The sequence below is a fragment of the Mercenaria mercenaria genome, chromosome 3 (genome assembly GCF_021730395.1).
Source record: "Mercenaria mercenaria strain notata chromosome 3, MADL_Memer_1, whole genome shotgun sequence".
Taxonomy (NCBI): domain Eukaryota; kingdom Metazoa; phylum Mollusca; class Bivalvia; order Venerida; family Veneridae; genus Mercenaria; species Mercenaria mercenaria.
This window is the reverse complement of record NC_069363.1, coordinates 700,464-724,253: the sequence shown is the minus strand read 5'-3', so window position 1 is coordinate 724,253 and position 23,790 is coordinate 700,464. Positions and strand designations below refer to the sequence as shown.

General features: G+C 34.3%; 1 protein-coding gene across 1 annotated transcript in view; it reads right to left on the bottom strand.

Moving 5' to 3' along the window:
- Positions 1-23,790, bottom strand: part of LOC123525034 (arylsulfatase J-like) — a 75,122-nt gene that overhangs the window by 15,208 nt on the left and 36,124 nt on the right. Inside the window, exons 6-8 of the mRNA XM_045303712.2 lie at positions 22,364-22,459; positions 17,138-17,387; positions 16,850-16,974 (exon numbers count right to left, since the gene is read on the bottom strand). Coding sequence (XP_045159647.1) covers positions 16,850-16,974; positions 17,138-17,387; positions 22,364-22,459 — 471 coding nt within the window. The remainder of the gene's footprint in view (positions 1-16,849; positions 16,975-17,137; positions 17,388-22,363; positions 22,460-23,790) is intronic.

Below are 23,790 nucleotides of genomic sequence, written 5' to 3'. Positions count from 1 at the left end.
TTACAATTAAGGGACAAGAAATGTATGAATTAAGAGTCTGCGAATTTGGCCGTATTCTGTTAAATATTCATCAAACAATAGAAGAAAACATAACACTAGTAGAAACATATAAAGAAAATAAAACTGTTCTAGGAGAACTGAAACAAATATTAGAAGAAGAACACCACAAACACGTAACATTATCAGACCAATTATGTGTTTATTTGAAAAAGCTAAAACCAAAGAAGCAGAAGCCGAATTAAGGTCGCATTTAATTATCAAACAGTCCATGGAAGAAAAGGTCAAGAAATGCTCAAGAGTTTGTAAATGAACAAATAGGTGAACCTATTGAACAGATTGAAGTAGCACAGAGTGAAGTAGCACAGAGTGAAGCATCGGCTACAGATACAGAGAGCCTCAACAACAAGAACAGTCAAAGTCGAGATAATGTTTCAGTGAAAAGTAACCAACAATAGTCTGGTGGTTCGGTTAAAAGTAAAACAACTCGGAACAGTCAAAGTGCTGGAAAAAGTCGAAGTGCACATTCAACTTCATCAAGTAAAAGTAAGATGCGCCAAATGCTGATAACAAAGAAATCCAGTCTTGAAACATCTAAAATAAGATTAAAAATAGCAGTAGAGGAAGAAAAATTAAAAAGGCAACAAACTGAGTTTGAAATAAATGTAAAAAGAGAACAAGCAGACAAACAAGCACAAGTTGAAAAAGGACAAAAAGAATTAGAAGCCAGTTTACACATTTTACAGTGTAAAAAAGAAGTACTTGAAACTGAAGCAGAATTGAAAGTAGTAGAAGAAATAGCTAGTCTTGAAGTTGACAACACATTATTACCTTCAGAAGTTGACAACAGAAGTATCTTCGTGAAAGAGTACATAGACAGTTTACCTGAAATCACTAGAGTTGACGAGTGTGCAAACAGTTTACCTCTACACAGCAATCCTTGTACTAAAGTAGTGGAAACTTCTGTGCAAAATAAACTTGACAATACTAAAACTTCTTCATCACCACTGGAAAACCAATCGAAACTTCGAATCCCTGAACCCACTTCACTAGTCGAGAAAGATGAAAACAATTCTACACCCCAAGGTGCAGGAGTTTCAGAACGTACGAAATATATCATGAAGAAGGATGTTTTATTGTCGCGTTTATCTAATTTTGATGACCGCGCAGAGAGACACTTTAGTTGGAAAAATAGTTTCCTCAATATAGTGAAAGAATTAGACGTGACAGCCACAGAGGAACTTGATCTTTTAGCACTTTGGTTGGGACCAAAATCTAAGCGACAAGCTGTAAGCATTAGAGTTTCTAATCCACACGATGAACAGAACGCGTTAAATAAAACATGGGAAAGACTTGATGAGCGTTTTGGAGCACCTGAGTAAGTTGCGGAATCCCTAAGAAGAAGACTAGAAAGTTTTCCCAAAGTGACACTAACAGAGAGACAAAAATTGTATGAGATGTCTGATTCGTTGTCAGAAATTGCAAGTGTTAAAGACAATGAGAGATATAAAATGTCACTGTCATATTTTGATTCTGCATTAGGTGTTAACAATGTTGTGTGTAAATTACCTGTATTCATACAAAACAAGTGGGTAGATCATGCTAGTTCTTATAAGGTTCAACATAATGTTATGTACCCTCCTTTTCATGTTTTTGTTGAATCTGTAAAGAAAACGGCTGTTAGACAAAATGACCCCAGTTTCAGAATTCAATCAAATGATAGTCAAAATGGAGACAGTACATGTAAAGCAAATGTATAAGGTCAAATCAGTGAACACTAGAAAGACAAATTTAGAAACTTCACAAAGGTTTGAAACCAAAAATCTCAAGTGTGTTATTCATGGAGATGAATCCAAACATAAATTAAAACACTGTCGTACATTTCAGGCAAAATCTATTCCTGAGAAAAAGGAAATTGTGCAAAAAAATGGTATATGTTTCAAGTGTTTAAATGGTAAACACCTAGCGAAAGATTGTAAAGAATCTGTTAGTTGTGAAAAATGTAACAGTTCTCGTCATTGCACTACATTTCATATTGATCGTCCTGATGCATTAACAGGTTATGGCGGGGAACATCACCAACAGGACCCATCTTCACGGCTTAATGTAAGCTGTACAGAAGTATGTGGATATACTTTACCACTGGTAAATCATGTACAAAAAACGGTGTTAGTGCGTGTATATCATGAAGACCAAACTGACAGAGCAATTACGTGTTACGCCATTATAGGTGACCAGAGTAACAAATCACTTGCTAAATCTGAACTCTTTGATAAAGTAGCCAATAATGCAGACACAATAGATTATATTTTATCATCATGTGCAGGAAAAGTAGCCAAATCAGGAAGGTATACATCAGGAATTTGTGTTGAACCTTTTGATGGTTCATGCGTATTGAAATGTTCACAACTGATTGAATGTAATGAAATTTCAGACACCTAGAAAGAAGTTGCTACTCCAGCAGTTGCAAGGCAATATAAACATTTAAGAGATACACAACATTTGATTCCTGAGATTGATTCTCATGCAGATGTCTTGTTATTATTGGGAAGAGACCTTCTTGCAGCACGTCACGTTATAGACCGGAGAATTGGAGCTGAAAACGAACCATACGCACAACGTCTCCGATTGGGTTGGGTTGTCGTAGGAGAAACATCTTTAGGCATGATACATCGCAATGATCAAAACATGATTATCGTAAACAAAACTAATGTTTTGTTTAATAGGCGTAGTTCGATGTTTTTGCCTTGTGAAAACAAATTTGAGATCAAAGAAACTGTTTTTCAAAGAACTGTTGAAGACGATAGTCCAGGATTATCGCGAGAAGACAGAGAATTTCTTGACATGATGGATAAAGAAATGACAAAGTCTGAAAGTGGTCACATCATTGCACCGTAACCATTTCGTAAAGCGAGACGCAAGATTCCAAACAATTTTGAACAAGCTAGACGTAGAGCAGAGAATTTATCACGGTATTTGAAGCGGAATTCTGCCAAACGAGAGCATTTCTTTGAATTCATGAAAAACATATTTGAGAAGAAACATGCAGAAAAAGCTTTTTCTGTAGATGAAGGTGAAGACGTTTGGTACCCCCCAATATTTTGTGTGTATCATCCGTAAAAGCCAAACAAAATTCGTGTTGTATTTGATTCTGCTGCCAGATTTGAAGGAGTTTGTTTTAATGATGTTTTGTTAAAGGGACCGGACTTGACTAATAACGTTGTTGCAGTTTTATTGAATTTTCACAAGGAAAGATTCGCTGCAAAGGCTGATGTAGAGCAAATGTTTTTTTTAATTTTGAGGTTCAAGAAAAATATAGGAATTTCTTACGCTTTCTCTGGTTCAAAGACAACGATCCGGCAAAGTCACTGGTAACATATAGAATGCGTGTACATGTTTTCGGAAATTCACCATCTCCTGCAGTTGCGACATACGGTATTCGTCAAGCTGTGTGTGGTCATAACTCGGACATTGATTGTGATGATGTGTGTGACTACGTCAAGAAAAGCTTTTATGTTGACGACGGGCTGGTTTCAAAGGCGCATGAAAATGAATTGATAAGTTTAATCAAACGGACACAGGCAAGATTACAAGACGGAGGTGTTATTCGACTCCATAAGATAGTGTCGAACAGTACAGCTGTTTTAAGCAGTTTTCCACCAAGTGACTTATCAAAGAACATTACTAAAATTGACTTTAGTTCGGAAACATCATGTATACAAAAAAGGGTCTGAGCTGGAATGTAGTGAAAGATGTATTCTCATTTCAGGTGTCTACAGATAAGAAACCGTACACCAAAAGGGGTCTGCTGTCTAGTATAAATGGATTGTTCGATCCCCTTGGTTATGTGGCACCAGTTATATTAGGCGGTCGTCTTATAATAAGAAAGGTCATCCAAGACAATAATCTGGGTTGGGATGATCCATTGCAAGAAAACAGAATCTCTTGTCTTCTTGTGCAGCTGGAAATACCACGTGCTTTTACAGAAATGTCATTTGAACACAGTACAAAACGCGAACTTCATGTATTTTCAGATGCATCCAAGCCGCAGTGGTCTATATTCGTAAATATGAATCAACCGGAAATTCTCACATTGGTTTTGTACTTGCTTGGAAAATCTCGGTTAGCTCCTACCCATGGACATACAATTCCAAGGTTAGAGTTATGTGCTGCGGTAGTAGCTACAGAACTAGCTGCATTTGTACAGAAATATTTAGACACACCATCTCAGTCAACTTATTTCTATACAGATAGCCAGGTGGTCTTAGGCTATATTAACAAAAAATCACGTAGATTTTATGTGTATGTGACAAATAGAGTTGATAGGATCTTAAAGTTGTCGTCGCGTAATCAATGGAACTTTGTGCCTACTGAAAGAAACCCAGCAGATCATGGTACACGTCCAGTGAGTACAATCAATATGAAGGACTGTAAATGGTTGACGGGAATAGAATCTGGGTTGCAAAGAAATATTGAAAATCAACATGTACAGTTTAAACTGGTAGAGCCTGAAGAAGATGTTGAAGTTCGCCCAGTTGTAAAAGTGAACAAGATAGAAGTGAGAAAGGCGAATCTTGGTGGACACCGTTTCGAGCGTTTTTCATCCTGGAATAGACTGGTTCTAGCAATTTCGTGTTTGAAAAGAATTGCAAGTAAATATCATAAAACTGTACAGGATGATACAAGAAACAATATAGAATTCAAGAAAGCTGCAGAGATTATGATTCTAAAAGAAGCTCTTAGGGATTCCTATTCTAGAGAAATAGATTTATTAAAAACTGACAAATCAGTTGCTAGACACAGTAGTTTAATGAAACTCTCACCTGTTTTAGACTCAAATGACTTGTTAAGGGTTGGTGGTAGAATAAGAAATGCAAGGTTAGACACAGGGGAGAAAACTTCTATAATAATACCAGGAAAGCATCATATCGCAATGCTTCTAAGTTAGACATTTTCACCAGTTGATATCTCATCAGGGTCGTCATCTGACTGAAGGAGCAGTACGTTCAGCTGGATATTGGATTACAGGTGGAAAACGAGTTATTAGTCGTGTAATTTATAACTGCGTTAGATGTCATTAGTTAAGAAGACCTACTGAACACCAGAAGATGGCAGATCTTCCAATTTGACTCCAAGTCCTCCTTTTACATACGTGGGCGTCGATACTTTCGGGCCTTGGTCTATAGTTTCTAGACGTACAAGAGGTGGTTTGAGCAATAGTAAACGCTGGGCAGTACTGTTCTCATGTTTGAATACTAGATCAGTACATATTGAGGTGATAGAGGAGATGAGTGCTTCATCATTTATAAATGCGTTAAGGAGATTCATTGCCATTAGAGGTCCAGTGAAAGAGTTTTACTCAGACCGTGGAACAAACTTTATAGGAGCTGTTGGAGAAATGGGTATGGACAAAGTGAATGTAGAAGATACAGATATTAAAGGTTTTCTAAGAAATCACAGTGCTGTCATGTATTTCAGTGCACCTCATTCATCACATATGAATGGATCGTGGGAAAGAATGATCGGTTTGGCCAGAAGAATTTTGAACTCCATGTTGTGTGATATTATTACTAAACATTTTACTCATGAAGTACTTTGTACGTTGATGTCTGAAGTCATGTGTATTATTAACAGTAGACCAATTACCACTGTGTCAGATGATCCAACTTCTCCAGCCGTTCTTTCTCCAAATGTACTGTTGACGCAAAAGGTGAATTCCGACATAGAACCTCTTCAGAACTTTGATGTAAAAGACATGTATAAATCTCAGTGGCGGCAGGTACAAGTACTAGCTGATCTGTTCAGTATCTTCACAGTCTACAAGTTAGGAGAAAATGGCAAACTGAACGTTCAAACATAAAGTCTGGTGATGTTGTATTAATGATGAATAGTAATGTACCGCGTATTCACTGGCCAGTTGGAATTGTAGAAAATTTGTTTCCTAGTTCTGACGGACTTGTACGTAAGGTTTCGATACGTGTGATAAATGAAGGTAAAGTTGCGAATTACACGCGTCCGATTACCCAGTTGGTGCATTTGCTTTCTGAATGACTGTTGATTATACCGATACGTATACTTTTTGAGATGAACAGAAGATGTATTTGTTGATTTACATCATTTAATTGAAATTTAATTCTTTTAAACCAATAGATTTACAGAAATGTTGATAGCATTTGTTTAAAGTTATTTATATGTACAGATTTGTTGGGAATTTTTAATATGTATCTCAGGTTATAATTATTTACTTGTATATATTAGAGATGAGGTTTATGTATACTTATGTTAAATGTAAAATTAAGGTATATGTTAACCTTTGAAAATTGGTAAGATTAAGGTATATGTTAACCTTTGAAAATTGGTAAGATTAAGGTTTATGTTAACCTATGATTAGATGTAAAATTAAGGTACACGTTAACCTTTGAAAATATGTAAATTTAAGGTTTATGTTTACTTGGGTTGTACCAAATTTCAAATATTGTTTTATTTTGATGTGAATTTGTTTCCAAATTCAGGTTGGGAATGTTTCGTTTTTGTACAGTTTTTTGTACCGGTTTAGTACGGAATTTTCACTTTAATTTTGTAAGAATTGTGTCCCTTGGTAAAGTACGCCATTTGTATAGGAAATGTCACCTCATGCGAAAGGCAATTTTGCTCCGGCAAATTTGTAAATTTATAGGCCTCCCTAGGTTCAACACAGTGTAAGTAATGAAATGCAAGTGTATTAGTAAATGGATGAACTGTCTATATATGCAATAAATGTATATTTATGCATTGAAGTGCATTTAGAATTTCCTTTGTTTAAGGTCACGTGATAGATTTTTGATTTGAAAATCTTCAGAATCGTTTGTAAATGTACTAGAATTGCAAGTTGCATATATTTATTGTCCAGTTATTGTTTAAAAAAATATTACATTGTATTATTTAGGGTTGTGCTCCTTATTGAAAATTACTGTGTAATTTAACTCAATATTTGGGACTAAATCAATTTAAAACAGGTCAGATCTTTTAGATCTGTATAGTCTAGTAAGGTAGTACCGGGCTGTCCGGGAAATTAATATGTCATATTATTCAGGTATCACTTAGACGACATCGGTATTTGTCTAATTTGTATATACCTATGTTTCACTGTATTTATTATTTATTTGTTTGTGTTTATTAACAGCTTTTTACCTTGCCTCTCTGGAAGGATGTAATCGATGAATAAAATACTAGCAAACTCAAAGGTCGTTACAGTGAACTAAATTACCAAGCACCATCTGCTTTTGTCCCAACATGTATTAAAGATTTTGCTTTTTCTAAATTCCATTCTTGGACTTTTTATAAAGTGATGTCATAATACCTGTAAGTAAATGTATTGTCCTGTATTGAAACATTATTTTGCAATCCACAGTTAAACTTCAAATAAGATACTTAGAAAATGGTGTAAAACATATTTTTTTTTAAACGGACACATTTTAAAACGCAAAATTCTGACAAAAATATATGCCTGTGGTAAATATGTTCTGTAAATCAGATTTGTGATTGTTTCAGCAAAATGTTAGAAAAAAAGCATCGTATATTTAATGTTATTCTAGTTGTCATACACATATAATATATGTGTCTTCCCACTATATAACGTAGTTCACAAAACGAATTTGGTATGTAAAATATTGTTTCCAAAACAAATATTTTGCCAGTATTTACCACTTTTAAAATGTTGGAATGGGTAGCAACAAAGATTAATCAAACGAAATTCAACGTAAAAAAATATACTGATTTAAGAGAAACTCAAAAGATAAGAATGAGTCAAACTGAGAACAAATTCCTCCCTGCGAACAGATCTATTTCCTGGGTGCCATTCCGCTAGAGTAGATTTGATATTATGAAAGTTTTTGAACGAAGCATTGTTCCATGACGATTGCCATTTAGATACAATGTATTTGTTATAGTAGGCCTACAATCGGTATGTGGTAATTCCAAATTAGATTGTGATAATGAAAGAAATTTCTTTGCTGCAATATCAGCATCCTCGTTTCCATGAATACCAACATGACAGGGAATCCAACAAAATATGACAGACTTTTTGCAAAATAGTTTATGAACCTTGAGAACAATATTTTGAATGAATGGATTTTCCATATTTCGGTTATTAATTAACTGTAAAACAGAAAGCGAGTTGGAAAAGATCATAAATTTTTCTTCACTATTTTTTTAAACAAAATTTAGAGCTAAATCAATAGCTTTGGCCTCGGCTGAAAATATTGTTGCATTATTTGGCAAACGAAATTTTGACAGCAGCACAGCCAACCTTTGATTCATCTTTTGAACCTTCGGTGTAAATTGCAAAATAGTCCTTGTAAGTTGACTTGATTTCATGATATTTGCACTTGAATATTTCAGGGTTTGGGTCCATGGTGGTGTATCTGGAACTGAAATTTCTTTAATACCATCGAATTCAAAGTCAGTTTCATTCATAGAAAATTTTATGCGAAATCCAAACGGTTTGATTTGTTTTGGGTTTTCCTCATATGAATCGGAGTACTTTGGTTGAAAAATAATTTCATGAGCAGGATTGGATTTGTTGGCAGCCACTCTTTAAGCATATTGCAATGAACGTTTATCTCGGCGTGTGTAAAGAGAGTGTTCGTTTGCTTCAGCATATAAACTTTCAACTGGCGATGTTCGAAATGCACCAAGAGCAATACGAAGACCTTAATTATGGATGGTATCTAACATTGGGAAATAAGATTTTCTTGCTGAACCGTACACAATACAACCGTAATCTAGCTTAGATATAGTTAATGCCCTATAAAGTCTAAATTAAACCTTGCGACCGGCTCCCCAATTAGTATTTGAAATTACCTTTAAAAGATTCAATGACTTCAGACATTTGGCATTCAAGTATTTTATATGCGGCACAAAGGAGAGATTTTATCAAAGATAACACTAAGAAATTTTGCTTCGTCAACAATGGGGAATTTCTGTACCATTTAGAAAAAGCTCAAGGTCACAATGATGCTTCCGTAATTGACAAAAGTGGACACACTGAGTGTTTGATTGGGAAAATTTAAACCCATTTTCCATGGCACAAGTTTGAACTTAATTCAAACCCTGTTGTAATTGGCGTTCAATCGTACGCATACTATTTGAACGATAACATGTAAAAAAAATCGTAAACATACAATAAACAGTCTGACCATGGTAACACACATTTCACAATATTATTAATTTTGATGCTTAAAAGTGTGACATTTAAAAAAGAGCATTGTGGAACTCCCTGTTCTTGCTAAAAAAAAGTCAGAAAGGGTATCACCAACACGTACTTTAAAACTTCGATCAGATAAAAATTGTGATATAAATGTTGGCAGACGACATTTTAAACATATGTTGTTAAGATAATTTATAATACCATATTTCCATGTAGTGTCATAAGCTTTAAATTTTCTAAATCGAAAAAGACAGACACTAGATGCTCTTTTTAAATAAATGCGTCACGAATAGCATTTTCCAGTCGAAAAAGATGATCAGTTGTGCTGCGCTGTTTGCGAAAGCCGCTTTGAAAGTTTGTAATTAATCCTTGCGATTTGAGTTACCAAACTAGTCTAAAATTGATCATACGTTCTAGAGTTTTACACAAACAGCTAGTAAGGGCTATCGATCTATAATTACTTGGGTTCGTGCCATCTTTTCCGGGTTTCTGGAAATAACAATAGCTTCTCTCCAGAAGTCTGGAAAAATACCAGTTTTCCATGTAATATTGTAGATTTCAAGGAGAATGTCTAGTGATTCTTGTGGTAAGTGTTTTAAAAGTTGGTAATGTATTTGGTCTGGACCAGCTGCAGTATCATGACATCTAGAGAGTCAAGAAACTCTGTAGTCGAAAACGGTTTATTTAATCTTCCTCATTACTTGAATCAAAATTCAGAGGTTTGCTTTATTTAGGTAATCTAATGTTTTAGAATCTTTGGTCATAATTATGTGATGAAGAGTTTTTTGAAAAAAGCTTCACCAAGAGTAAGATAATGCCATTAATTGATGTATGGTAATAAATTTAGTCACACCAAAGGATTCTTCTGTCATTCTGTAACTATCATAACTTGGTCTGATAACGTGATATCTTATGGTCTTGACCACCAAGATATTTAACATTAAAAATATGGAATATTCTCTTGAATAAAATATTGATGTTTTATTTCAACAAAATGTCATCAGATTTTATGTTTAGAAAAATTAAAACCTCCCTCAGGTGTATACACCATTCAAAGAATGTTAGATTTTCACCAGCTTGGTTTATGACATTTTCCTGTCGTGCACAATGATACATATTTCAGTTAGATTCTAGTTGATATTAAAAACAAATAAGATGCATTAGTTAAAAGATAACATATTTATTGCATTTTGATTATACTGAATCTCCCTAGAAATGGGGGTCCTAAAGAACGGATAAGAAAATGTTCTCAGCACAGTTTATTATGCCACATTATACTCAAAGTATTTCACAAAAGGTTTTCAGTTTATTTTGAGGAAAGCTATTGTTTAAACAGAGATTAAATTTTCTGCATTTGCAAGTTCAATGTAGTTTAAATTATGCACGAAGATAGGTTTTCTAACTGGTAGCTTTGACAGTCTCTTTCGGGTAGCCTTAGTGCCGGTAGTTTTAATTTTCTATCTAGTTTGTCAGTAGCAGCATGAAATATACAGTATATGCACTGCTGTCTGTGGCCATTTACCAGGGTCAATCGAGTTTAATCTTTACTTGAAACTTTACAGTTAAAGTGCACCGTCGATCAGACAGAAACAGGTGGCAAGGGATTCGATGTTACATACCAAAACAAATTAGCTTGGTCGTCTGTCTGCTTGTTACAAATTCTTGCGCCTGTGATTTTAAATCACTATATGGAAAAAAAAAGAACTATGTTAACTGAAACCTTGGGCGCTGTAGTGCCGATTCTAGTGGCCAAAAAACTGTTCCTTCTACAAAATATACTGAGTGCCTGAAGTCATAAAGATATAATTGATCAAACCATGCACATTTCTATTATTTTTAGAAAGATTTGGTTAAAAGATAAAGTTCGTATAAACGAATCAGCCGGAAAAAAGTAATAGGGTTAGGGTTACGGGATCCTTCTACGGGTACATGCGATATACAAAATTAGATATATGTTATCGAATTTAAACATGTATCCTTCCGGCACGTGTACAGAGCGTTTGACTTTGGATTACTTGGAAGAATACGATTTTTCCTTGTGCTTAATAAGCGTCCACATAGTTTGTCCGAATCGAAACATCTTGCACATCAGTACAAATATGGACAGTGTTGTTTTTATTCTACCTTCAGAATGATAATGAATCGATCCTATGCGATTCGACGAAAATCAGGATCAGTCCCTGTACGGTAACACGCAAATACCGAATGAATATTTAATATTTTCAATCGAAATAAAAATATGCCCTTCCCAGTTCTTTTCAAATGTTATGGGATCAGTTGAATTCGGATCGATTCCGGATTTTGGCATTACCTTATTTCATATTATTTCATATATGTATTGACATACTTTTAGCTACATTATTTGCACCTTTCCGTTAAACATCGTTTTAGGAAAACACTGACTTTTCATTGATTTTTAAGACAAGATTTTATCCCATATATCACAAATAACTTCAGTTTTATTTCTTTCTCTTAGAAATTTTAAAAGTGAATGAAATATATTATTATGTTCATTGATGTTACATGAACAGTTATTAATTAATAATGATACCTAGTATCTTATCAAAATAAATTGCAGATTGTTGAAACTTTCGAAAAACAATTACTTAAAAAAAATATATGTATATTTGACCTTAAAAAAATAGAAACTGCAAAAATGATACAGCGCAAACATTTGTATAGATATAAATGACATATGTATAGATATAGGTGACGTTTCAACTAAAATAATTACAGGTTGCCCTTGCAAAAGGAACTGTTATAAGAAATTTACTGTGGATCGAATGCAAAAATAAAGAAAGAACGCGACAAAGATAATTATGAATATTTTTTGTTGCTGGCAAAAAAAAAAAAATGTCAGGATAAATTTATATTTGACACTCAACATAAGACCCTAAGAAAAGGGGCCGACATATTTTATTCAATCCGTCAAGGTACAGATATTTGGTTTCAGGATACATGGTCAGTACAACTACCACCACATCAGTGAGAACGAAACACTAGGTAAGTAGTGTATTTGGTATTTGTGCGTGCGTGTGAGTGTGTGTTTTCATTACTAACCATCTGCACTTGCTTATAAAACCATTATTTTCATATTCGATAATTCGATAACATACCCTTAGATACACTTTTACAATTCATTAGTTTGGTCAGAACAGACGGTAATTTTGAAAACGTTCTAAATTAATGATTTCAACAAAGTATGTTTTGATAATATATAATAAGTCATCAACATATTGCAGACCGTGGCGGACAGCTGGCTCACGGACCAGATTCCGTGTTAGCCCTTGCGTTCCATTCATATGGAGCTGGTGAGAACGACTGTAAAATCCATGCTGACAATTGTTTCGGTAAGTGTGTTTAATTCTAATTTTATTGTTTTGTAATATTCGCTGCCTTTTTAAATGACTATTACAATAAAAAGTTTATTGTTCATAGAAATAAAAGACAAACTCATACGCGCAAACTCAAGTTTGTTTAAGTCTAACATGTTTAAGTTCAGCAGAAAAACTCTCGTTCATCTATGTTAGGTGCAACAATACTAAAAGTGAAATAATTAGGTCATAAAATATAGTAATTTGCCCTGCTTCAGAAGTCACATAATATGACCCGTTTTCTGTAACGATATAAGAACTATTCGGACATTTAGCCCTGAATGCACTTAAAACGTAAATGCCAAGAAAAAAGTTAACGGCTTATTGTTTGGAATTCAATAAAATTTGTTTTGTAAACTTTAGTCCTGTTTTACAAATTTTAGTCACAAACTTGTGTTTATAAACTAACTTAATGTTTATTTATTTAGTATTGTCGGCAAATAATGATACATAAACGTACTTAATATTTTGTGCCTCTTCAACAGGACATAAAAAGAATCGTTACGTTCTGGCGTATTTTGCCTGGAGAATCATGGATGGAAAACACAGAAATATGTCACGTGTACCGAGCGTAACTCTGTAGTTAAACTGTATATATATACTTTTTCTCAAGCTATCTGCTTTTGATTAATATAAAACGTGTATAAAGAATTTTCCTTAAGCTGCTTTGCTTCTGATTACTTTGACCAATGAGTCTGTGGTCCTTATTGTTCACTTACTGGTATCAAACAGCCTACTTTTCTGACCATTAACCAGCCGTTTCAAACCGTACGTTTCAACAACTTGTCTCGAACTACTCGACCTAGAATGAGTATATGGATTGGAAACCCCACAAGTATGAGCAAACGCTGCAAGGATCAGGGACTGACCTTTCCACAACCCACCTAGGTCCAAACCTTAAAACTAATTCAACCCAAATGCCTCAAACACCTAACAATTTTCGCTTAAACCGATGTTTTAACCCTTGTCTTAAACTATGTTTTAAACCTTGTCTCAGACCTACCAAGGTTCAGCACTATAACCTTAAACCATCGGCTTATACTGCGACCCGGACCAATAAAAATTTAGCTATCAAGAGGACCCAGCAAGGATGAGCCTAAGCTGCAAATATGAGGGTGCCTCACCTAAATTATTTATTACCAAAGTCCCAGTTATAATTATGGCTTATTTATTATAAAGCATTTCTCCAGTTTCTCTTCGATGTGCACTCTTCGAGCTCCCAGGACGATCTGCCCAAACTAGATGCGCAGTGTATATTTATATGGCCATATGACGTCACTTGCATACGGACGTACCTCTGACTTTTACATAGACCACTCTATACCAATTCTCTCAAATACAATTTACCGATATATACTTACTTCCGAATCTTGTCATTTACATCGAAGTAAGATTACTATTTTCTGATCATATTTAAACAATAAACAACTTACATTTTACAATGTTTAGCTGGTCAAAGCCTTCAATGTTTGCTAATTTTTGTTTGTAACAATTCAGCTGAAGAGTACTCGGTCAATTAACTGAGGTATGTAAAGCGCGAAAAGGACCAATTTCACGACACATACATGATGTAGATTCCAGGACATACACGGTATGGTCAAAATAACACGTTTCATATATTAGCCTTCTCTTTATAATTTCATTATCAGAACATTTTTTTCATACGAAAATCTGCTTGAGTCGGAAATTCAAATGACAAAACGATCTGTGGTAACCAGTCATTTCCAGATGTAATGCTAGCAACTTGCATATAATGTTTACGTGTCTGCTGTTCTGCAAATTAAAACTCTATGGGTTATTATAAGACAAAAGCATCCAGTCTTTACCAGGTCTTTAGGCATTAAGCGATGAAATTCGAATTACCCCGTGTTCATAGAAGACTCTGTCAGTAACTGCTTGATAAATATATATACAATGTAATAACTTTTACGCTTTTCTATCAAATTACTTCATGGTCATTTCACAGATGCTTGATAGATGAGGGATTTGGAACCATTAAAAAGTTATACTGGAGAACAGACTGTGACACATCACAACACATAGCTGATGTAGTCGGATAATCGTCAGTCAACGACTTTCCAGTAACCTATGGTGCAGACGGATGGATATGGCGGGCATGGGAAGTATTTTTGTCAAACTGATTTAAAAAAGTTCCGAACATATCAAAATACCACATTTTCAGATTCACCATTGACCAAACCGGCGTCGTCTACATGAAAGAAAACGCAGACGATGTAGATGAAATCCGTTTCATCATCTGTAAAACGCATCGCCTAGCAAATGATGTCACCGATATTCCGAACGTACTGCCGCCTGGCGGATTGAGCAAAGAGAGACAGAAATACTTGTTTCGGCACGTGAGGCCACTTGTTAGGCAACCATTTCAGGACATATTTTGCCCGATTCTTACTCAATAGTCGTTTAGGTTTTAGATTAATGCCAGTGTAGGTAATATATTAAGTTATTGAAACGATTTGACAAGTTAGAGTACTGAACAAAATTTTACACGTTGCAATGGAAACTAGTATAATAAACTGTTAAAGCAACCATTAAAATTCATCGGAAAAGTGTGTTATAGTTTTAGATTATTTCTGATGACTTATGTAAAATGAACTTAGCTGGTATGTTTACGTACCCGTTTTATGAAGCATTATATGGACATTCAATACAAAAAAAAAGAATGTCTTTGTTTATTATTTTCCGAAACCTGTGTAGCTATCGTTTGCAGTAAGTAAGCAGACTGGTTTGTTCTAGAAACGAATCTTTAGTGATTTGCGTAAGATATACAGTACTCCTGTTGAACTTTAAATGTTCCGAAGGTCATTCCTTGAAAGTCACGTTTTAATGATTTTTAGAAAAAAAAATACCATACCATAGTGTTACCGTCGAAACGATGAATTTTTGGTAGTACCTATTTGCTAATTTTCTGTTAAATCTGTGCGAAAAGTAAAGATTCAAGTACAGACTTCATTAAAATATCATTTTCTCTACTATTTTCTGTAATAAAGACAGTTGCCATAGAAACAGTAGCTATCGATTCTGATCAGTCTATGTTTTACTCAAACGATAAGTTTACATGACAAAGACAGCACAGGCCAATCATTTAGTAATATAAATATGTATGTGTGTTATTACGCATATAGGGAAACCGATTAAAAGTTAAGACAAAATTGATTTATCAACTTCTAAATGCGATATCCAAAACCTACGCTTTCCCGTTAAAAGGAAATTATATTTTACACGAAACACATACTTAGGCAAAATACATAATTTTCATTGCTTTTGGGTGTCTTTTTATAAATGTGAGCAGTTCTTATTGTTTATAATATCATTATATCCTAAAAAGAATTTAATTTTGTTAAGTCTTGTATTCGTCACTATGGCAACGGAAATTATAATTAACTTTAATCCATTTGCAACTTAAAAACAAAAAAAGAAACAACATAATTTGTATATATACTGTAGAATACTTAAGCAATTGATTCCTACTTTCCAACAGCAGATAGATAATAAACTGATGAAATATGTATACTTTTCAAAAGAAATAACTCTGAATGATTAACTTATTGTTGCTTTTTTGTTGAATTACATCATGTCACAAAGTATAGCATATTTCCATAATTACCGAAGATAGACAACTGAAACTTGGGTAGCCGATACAAAATAAATAGTTCTTTCTGAAAATGAAACTGAAACAATAAACGATAAAAAATAACATAAGGACCCTTTTTGGCTTGACGGGGTTCAATTAGGTTAATCGTGCTTTATACATAGTTCTTAAAATCAAAATAAAAGAAGGCACTGTTTTCAAAAAGTTCCCCATAATTTTGGACATACTTTTGTTTGTTACTTTTCAAGAACAGTGTGCAATAAAAGGTGTTTAAATGGTGTGAACCTACAAGGTTACCTAAGCATGATCGCGTTCTCATTAGGGCTTAAATTCACGATATCTGCGTTGATCATCCGATAGCTTAACTACTATTCCACTGCTTCCTCCCTCCACCCCGTAGGAGGTGCTTAACAGCTTTATGTTCCCGCAGAGTTTTCAGATTTTTTGTTGGTTTTGTCAATGACAGTTATGTTTAAACATTGAAACACAATTGTTTTCAATAGTCAAAGATAATAATACAGTTTTTGGTTGTAGAAACAAGTAAGTGTGAATAAACTCTTAAATAATTTTACGAAGCAAAATATGCCATTAACAAGCACAAACTGTTGATGCAACTATTGCGATACTTTTAGTTTACATATTTAAATGTTATGTATGAATCTGAAATAAACATGAAAATACCTAGTTGACCAATTATAATTTTCCATGCTCCAATTCTAATTGAAGATCTTCTTGTATAATAAGTATTATTATATAACGGGTCAATGTTATGAAGAATTTCCTGTCGCTGGCTTCGAATACCATATCTGTAAACAAAAACATCAAATTAAGAGCATAGCAAATTATCTAGTTATATGATATTATAATTATCATTATCCAAATCTTCAGATTTGTATTGAAAATAAAAAAAAGAAATAGACGAAATATGAGTGTATGCAATATTATACAAATAAACTAGCTTTAGCTTACTTAATCGTTTGCCATTGGTCGTATCCGTCTAACTGTTTATTGTCTTTCAAATCACCTCCGGCCAGATTGACGAGCGTAGGAAACCAGTCAGTTACATGCATGAGCTCATTCGAAACATAACCATTTCTTTTGTGACCTATGAGAAAGCTATGAACGAATCCCACAGCACGTATACCTCCTTCCCATAAAGTACTTTTTGTTCCTTTAAGAGGCAAGTTGCTACCACCAACGTTAGGATTACCGCCATTGTCTGTAACGGCAAATAAACTGTAGCAAATATTATGCAAGTCATAAATCATTGAAGATAGTGTCAACTATTATAAAACTGACATTGATAAACAGTGAATTCCTCTTGACACAAATGTGAGGGAAACGAAACTTGCATTCGTAACAACGGTATTCTAAAATTCCGGTAGCGACATAGACAATATGGGAATAAGTGCACTATCTCAATATGGGAATAAGTGCACTATCTCTCGTAATCGATTTTCAATTAATCGACCTGCTGACGTGTAAATAACGCACTGGTACATCCAGAAAGAAACTTATCAATTTTCGTGTAGTGTAAATGTGTGCGTTTTTTAAGGTGTTAACAAATATTTAGGTAAAATTAGAGGATGTCATACGTGCATATCTAATACTTCTAATAACTTTATTTACTGTTTGTCAACATAAAATGAGTAAAACATTTTGTACAATCTTAGAGGAAGCAGAAAGGTATTGCTTTAGAAATCAGAATGGCAAAACAAGTTAAAATTGCAAGGACCTAATGGTATAAATTGTCGGTGGAGATCGATCAATTGATTTCGTTACTTTTTAAGATCAATTCATGCAATTATATGTAGCATGGTTGCATTGTGCTAGGAGTCTGATTTTACTTTACTTGATTATAAAATATCATTACAGCACTCATTCACCGTATCTTTGAATAAGTGTTTTTGATTTTTTATATGTAACAGAAATCCGCTTAATCCGGCTATCGGAGAAGTGAGGGGTGTTCCATTATTTCTCATGAACATATTTAATCAAGTGGAGTCTGTTATATCATTTAGCTTGACTGAAGTCTATAACTTCAAAGGATCTTCTTACAGATGTTATTTTTATAGAGAATCATCTGTTGTACCATAGGTAATACGTTTAATGTGTAAATAATTTTATTTATAGAAGAAGAGGCCGAAACCATTTAAAATAAAAGCAGTCTCAGTTTGATTTAATATAAGATATCTTTGGATGGCCCTGTTTAAGATATAGTCACAACACTGAAAGTGACCTATTTTACTCCTCCCGCCCCTCCCCCGCCCCCCGAACGTCAGACTAAACGTCAAGAGACGTTTTATTCCATGTATACAGATAAAAGAAACAAATATACTAATGTTCATATTATTTCATAGTGGTATAGAAATAGCCTATAACAATAATTGTATCTAAATATTGTCACTTCTAATTAATAATCAGCATGACTGACTTACAGATTATAATGCAAACTATAACATCTAAAGTACGAGGAAAACATTTAAGAAACTATCAAATATTGCCCGAAACGAAAACAAAACTACAATGTTCTAAGCAAGTCAGCTAGTATGTTTCTGTTACTGAAAGAGGGGCCGCCAAGAGATGTTAAGGTTTTGGGAATTATATACTTCTCAGTGTTATGTTTATACTAATTTATTTATTCTCGATTGCCAAACAAGTTCTTACAGCTTATATTAATGGCTCTCGAGACTCATTCCAGATGGAACCAACCTCTAAAAGCAGAGAGAGAGGCAATGTGGAATTTGAGTGTCTTGCCTAAGGACACTACCACCAAGGCAGAGGTCGAGATCGAACCCGGGACCGTTCGATCTCAAGGCGGACGCGCTACCACTGCGCTACGGCGGCTCCTTCTCGGTGTTAGAAATGTGTATGTTGTTATATATGCGACCAAAAGTAAACTCTAAACACGTAACCGCAACAAGACTTTGTTTTTTGTTACTACACTATATATATAGACACAACCTTGTGTGCTCCATCTCTCCTCATCCCCTTGACACAATTTAATGAAACTTCACACAAGTGATCAGTAACAACAGTAGTTGTGCATGGGGCATGTTAGGTTCTTTCAACAACAAAAATTGCAGAGTTATGGGACTTTGTTTCTTGTTAACACACTATGTACATACAGTCTGCATATGCAATCTTGTGCGCGTCTAATCTTCCGAACCATTACACATAATTTAATGAAACTTCACACAAGTGAACAGTACCAACCCTAGTTTTGCATGGTGCATGTTACGTTCTTTTAGATGAATATTCTGCATAATTATGGGACTTTGTTTTTTTGTTACTATACTGTATACATACAGTCCACATAATTATGCAATCTTGTGTGTGAAATTGCAATGTACTGTGTCAGTGCATGAGGGGTGTACATCAATCACCTTTAGTGATAGCTCTAGTTAAAGCATCTAATTACTTTTTATAAGAAGCTTTACAGTTTTAGGTAAACACAGAGCCTTTTGATCATTTTATCAAAAGTGGTTATATTTATGCCCTCTACACTATCGACAACATAATCGCCTATTTGCCGTCGTCTCATCCACATTGTGCTAATAATTGTGATCTGCAGATCATGAGCATTATGTATGTTCACAATGTTCACAATTGTATGTATCTATATAACACAACAAAGTTTAAAAGTTACCGTTTATAACTTCTTTAAAATCTGTGTATTTATATCAAAATGAAGATCAATACGACAGATATAACGGGTTAATATGTTGTTCTGTTCATGGAAATATCACCAAAAGCAGGTTCGCAAATGATGGTGTGAGTGCCAACCATTTCTTAGAAAATGAATTTTCAATCATCTATGGATATGCATATATTTACATACAATGATTAACCATTACCTATTGAGCACCCTTATCACACAAAAAAAAAGGCCGTATTACGTAAAGAGAAAGAAACAACAGCAGCAATGACAAAAAGCAAGAAAAATGAAGCAACACTTTTCAATTCAACTGATCTAATAATAATATGCACAACATTTATAAGTCGTCACAATAATTCTTTGATTGATACACATCCACTTGAAAGCTCAACTATTTAAGATGCTCATTGCCTAAGATGTAGGAGAAATTTTCTTAATTGGTTTGTGTACTCGTGGTAAACACTGAATAAAGTAAAGTTATGAAGAGTTGTCATTTGATCAAATCGAAAATGTGGCTGAATATAAAAGTGACTAATACACATGTTCTTTCCGTAAACAGAACCCTACTGTGAAATCTTTATGACAAATACCTCATTATCTTCTAATGAAATAATTATAGCAAATCTTAGCAGGGGTCTTGAACGCTTGTATGGTAAACTTCCATTGTCGGATCAGAATCACTGTTTTTGTCTGAATAAATATGTCAGTATTGTGTAAATTAAACAGTTATTTAAGCTGAAACAAATACAATGGATCATCATTTAACTGAATTTTCGCACATGATGTCTAATGTGCAGACACAAGTCATGCAAGACCTGTGGTAAAAGAATAGGAATTTGAACTAGAACTGAAAAGACATATCAGAGTCATATGCATTATGTAGCAAATTACATTTAAGAGTGTTGTTACAACAAAGACTTCTCCGCTCAATGCTGTTTGATACATAACATCGATTCTATCAATGCCTTCAAATGGATGAGACGGATTGAGCTATATATAGACTATAATGAATGACCTATAAGCAGAAATGCAAGCGGGCTAGTAGTCACCACCGACATAAAATATACAAGGTAAAAGTAAATTTCGAGGAAGCACAGAGCACCGCAAACACAGACATAGAGCCATGCATCTCAAAGAAGGCCCACAACAACAAAAAAGCTGTAACGGAAAAATAATATTGTAGATGGGATGCTTAAAAATATCCGATTACAAGTACAAACAGAGATAAACAGACAAGTAAGAAAACACAAAACTGAGGGGCACAGATACGCATGCATGAACGCACGCACACACACATAAGCAGGAAAAACTCATCATTCGGGCACTGTCAAAGGACAAAATTTTGGTGGACAAATTTAAGTATGCGTACATGCCAGATGAGTCTATTGAGGTAATAGGGAGACTGAAGAGAAAGAAGAAAGAAACGCTAACAACAAACACGACAACATACACAACACAAAGTACGACACGGACAGAAAATTAGTTGAAAATATGGACACCGCCTGGGAACCTATAAAAAGGAAACTAGGAGTTTAAACGCGTTTAGGGCATACCAACCTCGTACTTACCTTAATTTCAACAAGTTAGACAACACGGTGTAAATAAAACCAGTTCCCACAGAGAAATTTTCTAACATTAGTGACAAAATACTAGATAATATAAAATAAAACATAGGGCCAATCTATGGTATGACCAACAATGTAGTCAACATCTTCTTTTGCAGTCAGAGCCCCAAAATGTCTAACCTTTAAGGGCACGATTTAGCAAGCTTAGTAAATATGTTTCAGCGTTTAGTAAATATCTCTTGTTGTACAAAGTACTGCTGTTTTTAGGGCTATTGAAAATTCTATATCTACATACATATAACCTGTCGACCACAAAGTTTGATTTAAAAAATAAAACATATCACATCTTGGGAAACTATTTGTGAAAACGGAGACAACTTCTTAAACTTTTTTATAGGCTCAGATGACTTAATCTCATTTCATTAGGCAATCTCCTGAAAACCTTGGGAATCATATGTAAATGTACTACAGCTGTATTTGAATGGTCTTTAATTTACCACAGATTTAAGTTTTGAAAAGAAGCTACTAGAATTAAAAAAGCTATACGTTTTTAATCCAGCCGTTATATTCGGCAAAAATCTGGAGGGGGTATGGCACCTTAAACTAATGGATGACTGAGATATATTTTTAGAAAGGTCATCTTTTATTCTCAATTTATTTCAAAGTTTATGTCTGTGTTTTCCAAACTTCTTGGATTACATTATGCACCTTTGACGGAATTTATATGGTAGACAATCTGTGATCTACATTATTTATTTTAAAGACGCATATCACTTAAAAGTTTTAATATACTTTTCACAATTGTTTTTTTTTTTTCTATTGATACAAATATCGACTAGGCTGTTAGCACACTGCTTTAGTTATTAAATAACCTCAAGTTGCAAAAGGTCAAAATATTACATACAATTGTTGTTACGATATTAGCAAACCAGCAAGTTGAAGGTTATGTGTTTGTTTAGTATATATAAATACCTGTTGAAAAGATAAGCAATGTGTTTTCCCACATCCTGCGCTTTTTCATAGCTTCAACTATATCGCCTATTGTCTCATCCATACATGTCACCATTCCTGTTATGATAACGGGAAAAATAATAAACTTAAAGGCACTGACCTCTAGATTTTGTATAAAAAATAACTCTCCGTTCAAATTGAAGTTTGGCCATATTACAAACATTAGAATATGAGCCAAATGCCAAATCAAGAATAAAAGATGACCGCGTGGAAATCGAACCCGGATCGCCGCGCCAATAAACAAGTTATTCGCTGTCATTACCAATAATGCTATGGAGGATTTAGTTTTCTCTGCGCATTAAATGTAGATATGTAAAATTGAGGCAGTTTACCTCAAGTAAAGCTTTGCAAACGCTAATCGACGACGACTGTCATTGTAAAACGTATTAAAGATAATAATTCCCATGTGCTTCATACATTCTTAAGAAATATAGCATTAATTTTCGGATATCTAAAAATCTCCCTTTTTGTTGCCGAACGATCTGGAGGCCAGTGCTTGATATGCTAAATGTTGATACTTGACAGGTCACTAAATATGCCAGGAAAATGTTGCGGGCTCGGTTCGATTGAGCCTGCTCGTGGACGGTAGTGGAGGTGCATACAAGAAGCAAAAGACAATTTTAAGACATTTGCAAACGGGTTTATACGGCGTTACCATAGAACATTCAGCGATATTCCATAAAAACCGTCGTCTATTTCAGGTTTAATAATGGACTACGCATGAAATAGAAAACAATTCTGCTGAACTAAACTAACTAAAACGTAAAGAAGGAATCTCAGGTAAATGGGCCTACATTTCATAGAAACTGTCGAAAGATAAAATTAAAGTGCAGACACAAAGCGTGATTAAACAGTTCAAAATTTATAATAGAGGGTGTATTTGAACAACCAAAGTCGAACAGTTTTAGCTGACAGTAACTAACTGGTATATTAGCAAGACATAATTGTTGTGATGAACGATCTGAAAGGAATCTTTCTTATCCAAACAAGTCTACAATTTTACAGTAAAACGCTTTGAAAACGAACACAGTTTCAGGTTCTGCCAAAATGTTTTCGGAATTCAAAGGGTAAAATGTTTGATACAAGGCAGTTTAAGACTCAAAATCTCATGTTTAATTTTGACATCAGCTTTAAACGAAATTAAGCGATTTTAACAGATGTGATATGCGAGGTCAAATTGAATAAAGACTCAAATTCAATAACTGTCTCCAAAAGGAATTTTCATTTAACAATTATCATATTTTAACGACAGAGCTGATCTAAATCAACGCCTAAGTGCAATTTTACACAACATTTGAAATTTTGAAGTATCTTATTGAAAAACGTTTACCTTCAATACACTTGTTTAAAGCAATACAGTTTTTATGTAAAACAGATTAAAAAAGTTT